The 7,154-nt window shown below is 40.2% G+C and overlaps 1 protein-coding gene across 1 annotated transcript; it reads right to left on the reverse strand.

The window, feature by feature from the left end:
• Positions 1–89: 89 nt before the first annotated feature.
• On the reverse strand, positions 90–6,350 carry il10ra (interleukin 10 receptor, alpha). Its single transcript, XM_049575859.1, has 7 exons — positions 5,120–6,350; positions 4,387–4,507; positions 3,989–4,164; positions 3,747–3,892; positions 3,284–3,443; positions 2,000–2,118; positions 90–1,784 (listed from the first exon to the last, which is right to left on the reverse strand). The coding sequence occupies exons 1-7, from the start codon at positions 5,181–5,183 to the stop codon at positions 879–881; spliced, it is 1,692 nt and encodes a 563-aa protein (XP_049431816.1). The 5' UTR covers positions 5,184–6,350; the 3' UTR covers positions 90–878.
• Positions 6,351–7,154: the final 804 nt, after the last annotated feature.

Genomic DNA, 7,154 nt, shown 5'->3' on the forward strand with positions numbered 1-7,154 from the left:
TGTTTCAGGGTTTTCCTTGTGTTTCTGTGAGTCATGGTTTCTAAAATCAACATCATGACATTTGCTTGGGGTTTTTTGTTTGTGAATGTATGAAATTTAGAGGACATTCTAGGAAGACAGAATCTTTTAATGACATGTAAAAAAAAAAGCAGAGGCACATATAGTATTCAAAGCGATGCAAAAAAAAAAAAACAAGTCATATTTAATAAATAATTTAAAATGGAGAGGTAGTTTAAAGACAGGCCTGGAGTTTTAAAATAGCAAACACACATTAAAAATGAGGCATTTGCTCCCTTGTTTGACACAACTCGTTATCGCTCTTAAGTGCTTCACAAGTATTTTGTCTGATATTTAAATAGTGGTAAGAAAAACTTCTCAGAAACTTCACTGTTGGTTACCAATATCAGGTTTCATCATTAGCAGAGGTGACAGGCAGGGAATCGTAAATTGCCCAAAAGTACGCAACTGTCAAACTGTTTCTCTGCATTGCTGCCCACACCAGTTTCATTTCCGGCATGCAGCATTTTAGTCAGTTGTAAAATACACCCAGTGGGACGAAAAAGGTCTTCTGTTGTCAGAAGAAGCCCCTGTAGCTCCAGCCGACGGCTATCACCCAGCAGCTGTGTGGCCTAACCTCTATTTCCTTCCTACAGTCAGTAACAGCCTGCTCTTGCACTGTTTTCTCCTCATAGTTTTGCCCTCTTTCAATCACACCTTCAATCCTGGAGTGATTCCTCTCCCCCCAAATACTACTTACTGCTTCTACTGCATGACTCAAAAAGTATGTCATGCAGAAAAATGGAAGCATATCGCTACAGTGTAGCTCTCAGACAGGTTATGTCAGCATGATTTTATAAATAGCATTGCATTCCAGTGTATCACTCAGCTGTAAGCTGTACGTCACAAAGAGAAAGGGACACATTGTTCATATTTAAGTCTTGTCTTTCCTTCACTAGGGGCAGCGGTGATAGAGCTGTTAGCAGAGGGAACGTCTCCCCCAGTTGTATAAAAGTTGTGTCCAAGTCATTCACCATGACAGTGTCCATTTGTTTCTTTTGAGGATAACTTAAAAATGCATGCCCCCCTTTGTAAGAGTCCACAAAATCACATTTGCTGCTCACTGGTCCATTATTAAAACACATAGCTCTGTATTGTTTTATAACTTCAGTTCCATAATGGGCTTGTTTGTGGCACCAGGTGCACTGGCCTGCTCCTGAGCAGATACATGATTGAGGTCCAGCCCTGTAGCCTGTGACCACTTCGGCCAAAACTAATTCAGGAAGCATTTGTTTAAACATGTCCTCGTCGTCACAGATATGAATCTGCCCAGCGGAGGGGTTCTGGCTTCGATAACTTCCCCCAGAAACCTTTAGAGATCCACTGTCGTGCACATCAAGATTCACAGAAGAAGAATCAAGCTGGCAGCCGCTATCGTCCCTCTTGGCTATGTCGGTATCAGTCCTCCTGTCCTGCAGGGGGTAAACTGTCTGACTGCTAGTGGAGCTCTCTGGTCCTCCCAAGCTCCCACAGCCACTGTCCTCTTGTCTCGTTGGAGGACTTCCTCGGCTGCTTGTAGCAGGGTTGGACTCCATGTCAACCCCACTGTCCATGCTGGTCCTCCTGTCCTCTCCATCTTCTTCTGCTACCACAACATGTGCCACTGGGTCTTTGATGCAGTTTTTCACTTCTGTTCTATTACTGGACAGGAACCATCCTTTGTCTGTAACAACCTCCGCAGTCCCCTCTCCGATGGAGAGTGGGAGCCAGCCACTGACAGGGGATTTCTGAGATGACGAGAAAGAAGACAGTGGTTGTCATCGTTTTGTGATGTCATGTAGGAACAAAGTCAGTCATGACCTACTGAACTATCTCAACAAGGCTGATATGATGAAATGAGACCGAAGTAAAACCATTGTTTGTTTCTAGATTCCACATAGTTGATAGCACAAGGTGGTATAACTATATTTCGTCCAAGTATTCTGTCATTTAATGTGCTTACCAGTGCAACAGGAGTTTTCTCAGGACGTCTTAGGTAACACAGGAGGATGGCTGCCATGACAGCAAGGATGGCCAGCACAGCCAGGAGAGACAAGGATGACACAGCAATTATGAACCATTCTGGAAGGAAGAAAAACATGTAGGAGTTCAATAGGAGTGGGAGTGTAGACCTCAGCATGTATCTTATTGCAATAAAACATTCCCTTCTCACCATCTTTAAATGTAGGCCTATGGGATTAGTTTTACTTTTTGGGAAAATAAGCTTCCCCAATCTCTCGCCAGGAAGAGTAAATATTAAGCTACCATTAGCAACCATTTAGCTTCGCTTAGCACAAAGATTGAAAAAAGGGAAACATTGCAGTTTTACGGGGAATTAAGTGCTGGATTCAGCAAAGGTGATGCAACATGCTAATTAGTGAACTTTAGGTGCTTCCATTTGCACAGAACAGGCTAGCTGTTTCCCCATTTCCAGTTTTCATACAAAGCTAGGCTAAGCAGCTGCTGGCTGTAAACGTGAAAGTCTAAAGAGAACCACAGCGTCAGAGGTGGGGCCCTGTTCATTCCTATTAAAACTGCTCAGTGGTGCATGCAGCAAGGAAACTTGATTTTCGCGGTATGAAATAACCCAGATCTACTGCATCGTTGGGTCCATACAGGAAGCACACTAAAGACTTGCGGCAGCCGAGCAGCTAACTTCAGATTTAATCCCTCTGGATAAAATTGATTTAATTGTGCAGTTCTTTTAGACTTCAAATGCTATTGGACCGAATGGATAAAAACTTGATAGTGAAATGATCCATGTATGAATTCATGTAATGTAAGTATAGAAAAAGGGTTTTTTGGGCCCCATGGCATCATGTGATGGACTCGCATATTGTAATTCCATGTTTGGCCACTATGTAAAATTGGCACTGTACCTGGGGGCTTGGCCAAAACCTTGTAGTTAACGTACAGAAGGGTAACGATAAGTTAATACTTATATTTCCTAAAATGTCAAACTATTCCTATATGGATGACCGTTTAATCAGTAAAGTACTTGAATTTAGCATTGTTTTCTTTTTTTGTGGTGGCTGAGTGCCATGCCTGTTAGCAGCAGCAATTGTATTATGTTTAGGCTAATTTTATTGACAACAAAAATACGAATTTAGTTGATTTTGTTCTATTTCTTTTCGTGAAATAGGGCGTACTTAGGCAAAGAAATAAACTAAACTAACCTGAATTGTAGCTTAGTTGTTCAGAGCTCCTGTCTCTTAGCTGGGTGTAACCATTATAATGTTTTTCTTACCTTGCTCTGGTAGCAGCAGACACTGTTTAGGGGAAACACTGCTGATTGACGGAGCTCCATTGCCTTCTACTTTGATGCTGACACAGTACTCGGTCCCCCAGCGGAGAGAACTGAAATACTTGGTCCTCCCCATGTCATCTGTCAGGTATGCTGTTGTATTCTGTGGGGTGAAAATAAGAGTGCCACGCAGGTCAACACAAGACCGCATTGTACAATATAGCCTGGGACGAGTACAATTCAGATATTAATTTAAGCGGAAAATGATTTTGTCTGTTTCTCAACTGAACATAATTGAAAATGTCGCCATTTTTTGTAGCACTGTTTAATTAACAAACAATTAACGTAATCACAAAATATGGACAACAGACCTACCTATCAATTTAGCTCCGATCTTGTGTTTTGAATTTTTCATGATGGGGTTGGTGGAAAGAGGTGCTGTCTTACATTATTTCACATACTGTACCTTTTCATTTTCTCCTCTCTCCTCCAGGTAGATGGTGTAGGTGAGCCCAAAAAGAAAGATTTTTTCCAGGATGGGTTTTTGGTGAATATAAACCGTCAGAGAGCTGGAAGTAGCCCACAAAGTGAAGGATGGAGGTAGCAATTGACCTACAGACACAAAGAGAGGTAAGTAAACAACCAGTAGTGTGCCTAAATGACCTAACCAGAGAAAATATTTTAACTGAAACTGACAGCGATGCTTACTTCTATTCAGGAGAAATTTCTTTTTGAGTGCCCACGCAGACACGTTTTGTCCTGCAACCATCTGAACTCTGACCTTGTGGGGACTGATATAATCACGTATAAGGCTGCTGAGGTCACAGTAGGTCCTGTTGATCCCTGTGCAGCTTTTCACTGTGGTCCATTCAACACTACCGTACCTGAAGACAGAAAACATAATATGATTAATGAATATGTGAATAACAAATGGTTAAATTAAACATAACATTTCAATAAAAGTCCCTGGTAAATGATACACAGCAAGGAAAACAAATGTAAGCACGTTCGAGGTAGAGGCAAAAAATAGAGAATGCTGGGAATTTTAAAATAATGGGAGGTTTGTTGAAAGAACACTGTAACTCTGACGTAAAGGTTAAACATACTTTGCCATTTGTACATTGTACAGATGGTTCAAGGGGGCGTCCACAGGATCTTTCCAAAATACTATCACCTCACCATCCACAATATTCACTTCCAGGTTGTCAGGCCGAGGGACACGCAGTCCTGCCAAAGGAAAAAATAATTGAATTATAATGTAAAATCAGTGCTCATCATTGCAAGATCATTTCAATTTCTCCAAATAAAATAAAAATTTGTATATATATTTATATTATGTGGCCAAGAGAGGAAACACGCTATTTGATTTTGGACTAAAATTATAAACCCTAACCACACATGCTAGGCAAATGCTGAAATGTTATCTTTAGCTTAAAGGATGCGGTCAGGACAAGAAAAGGAAGTCTGGCTGCCGAAAAGACAACCTTAAAAATCACTTAGGGATCTTTTATGATAATCACCCTGTTGGGGTTTTTGTAAAGAGCACAGAGGTTTACCCATTTCCACTTTAAGTATACGAATCATGAACCTGAATGGAACCGGATATTTGTAATGGATGGCTCTATAAAATGTTGTTTTTCCCCATGATGCCTTCATGGAAACCTTATTACAAATGTAGGCTTACAAAGTACATTTCATCATAACAGATAAACACAGTACACAGTACAGTATTTCACAAGATAGTAACACTACTGTAATGATGAACACATGTCATTGTCAGGAAAAATTACAAAACAAGATTAAATAAAACAGATAAAATAAGTAAAAGTTGTTTATTACCTGACAGACAGTTTATGTAGATCATCAGGAAGACAAGAACCGGTGTCTTATTGCCCATATCCATGTCTGGTGTCCACAGAGATATTAAAACTTTGTCATAATCCACACAGTAGCCGCCAAAAAAAATCCCTTATTCCAATCACCAGTGATACAAATCTGCCTGTACAAACATCTTCCCTCCACAACCTGTCTGTATAACAAATTAAAACAAAAGTATTGATAAATGTCAACAGAGGAGAAGCGTCTCGTCTCTTGCTGATGTGCTGTCTGTTCATCCGTTGAGGAAATAAGAAGCTTTTTGCCTAATTATTTACATAGTTCTCCCCAAATATCTTCCTCTCTTGCTTAAGTCCCCTCCCTCTCAGATGATGCGCTTCCTGTTGTGACTACGTCAGTGATGCTGCTGCTGGTTTCGTCTCTCTAACCTCTCCCACTGTGTGTTTTCCTTCCTCTTTAGCTTTTTCTTTTCCCCTTTTCCACCTCTCGGCAGGTTCACACTGTACAGCGCTATAAAGGGCTGACAAAAGAAAAGGGACAGTACATGGCTTAGAGGCAAGAAAAGGAAACATTCAGGGATTCCCCTTCCACTTTTAATAATTGTTCGCAGTAGTTTGATCTGAGAGGCACTTTTTGTACTGTTAAAGATCTTTTTTTTTTCTTTCTTTTTTTTTTTTTTAGTATTTTCTTGGTATCCACAATGAAGATACATAATTCAAATTAGTGGGAGGCATTTTGTCTTTATTTGCCTTGGTTTAGTTTTTGTGCACGTGCCTGTTTGACCACAGCCCATGACTTTGAAGCTTTTCCTGTGACTGTTAAAACCTCAGTTGTGGTTGGCTGCATTGCTGCAAGTGGTTTTTGCATGGAACAATGGTAGAGATGACTGTGAGAAGGATATGGACTAAAAATACACATTAATTTGGGGGTAGTTTTAATGAACATAGTTAACATGAATAAAAGGCATAACAGGTAAACCATTTCTCGATTTGTTGTAGACATAAGTTTATCATTAACATTTAATTCTATCATGACTGTTTATGAGTCTAGTCTAGTCTAAGGTTATGAGGATGAAATAAAGATGTTGCTTTTATGAAGTGCCTAAAAATATATTTTGTGTTAGTTATGAACCTATGTTATCTACAGTGACATTAATAGAGCGAGGACCTTTTCAACAGCATGGGTGGAATATCGGTATTTCTGTCAACAGTTGCAACAAACCACATGGACCATATCTCCTCACCTCATGTCACGCTCAAACACATCGGCCCAGCCTTTTGTCTGGTTTTAAAAGGAAATGTATGACGTCACAGTTATTGTGGGTGGATATGTGCAATATGAATTGTCTTTATCTGTTAGCTGGTAATTGGCAAATCACTCAAACATTTTATCCTACTTGTCACCAGTTAAAAAAGTGTGTGTCTCCACTGGGAGGATTGTCTTTTCATAGAACTATCTATGCTTTAAAAAAGATACAAATAGGCGCACTAATGAAATTAGTTTGACATGACCAGAGACAGCAGAGAAAAGAGGCTGTGGCGTTCGCTTATGCTCAAGAAGTAGAACACCACACCGCACCAGACCAACAAACGCTCCCGCTAGTGGGTGACATGATGCGAGCATGTCCATTTTTCCACAGGAAACAATATGGCAGCTGGCTGAGGAACCTCTTAAACCTAGTTCAGACCAGAGATTTGCGATGAGATGAAACCATTTTAGAGAAAAGTTGCAGAGAAAAGTTGAAGCTATCACTATCCTCACTCATATTTTAAGAAGCTACTCATTATATTCAGCCACAAAATAAGCCTAAAAAGCTGTAAATCAGGATGGATGTACAGAGAGTTGTTGCATAGACATAACACACTGTCTCATGTAGTTGCATTGGTGTGAGCCAGCAGGTTTTAAGAGCATTGCAGAACAGCGCATTGCAAGTAGTTGCCTGCTTCAACTTGTCTTGTTGCAAATATTTGGTCCGATCTGGGCTTTATGCAACAATTTTTAATTACAGGTAAGCTAATAAAGAAATAGTCAACGCCGT

The sequence above is a fragment of the Epinephelus fuscoguttatus genome, linkage group LG5, assembly GCF_011397635.1.
Source record: "Epinephelus fuscoguttatus linkage group LG5, E.fuscoguttatus.final_Chr_v1".
In the NCBI taxonomy this organism is placed as follows: domain Eukaryota; kingdom Metazoa; phylum Chordata; class Actinopteri; order Perciformes; family Serranidae; genus Epinephelus; species Epinephelus fuscoguttatus.

What these genes read in the sequence shown, in the direction of transcription:
- il10ra (XM_049575859.1), bottom strand. Translation starts at nt 5,183, where the DNA reads ATGGATATGGGCAATAAGACACCGGTTCTTGTCTTCCTGATGATCTAC. An exon ending in CTACATAAACTGTCTGTCAG is followed by an intron (nt 4,508 to 5,119) that starts GTAATAAACAAC and finishes TTCCTTTGGCAG; the next exon opens with GACTGCGTGTCCCTCGGCCT. An exon ending in AGAAAACTCCTGTTGCACTG is followed by an intron (nt 1,785 to 1,999) that starts GTAAGCACATTA and finishes TCGTCATCTCAG; the next exon opens with AAATCCCCTGTCAGTGGCTG.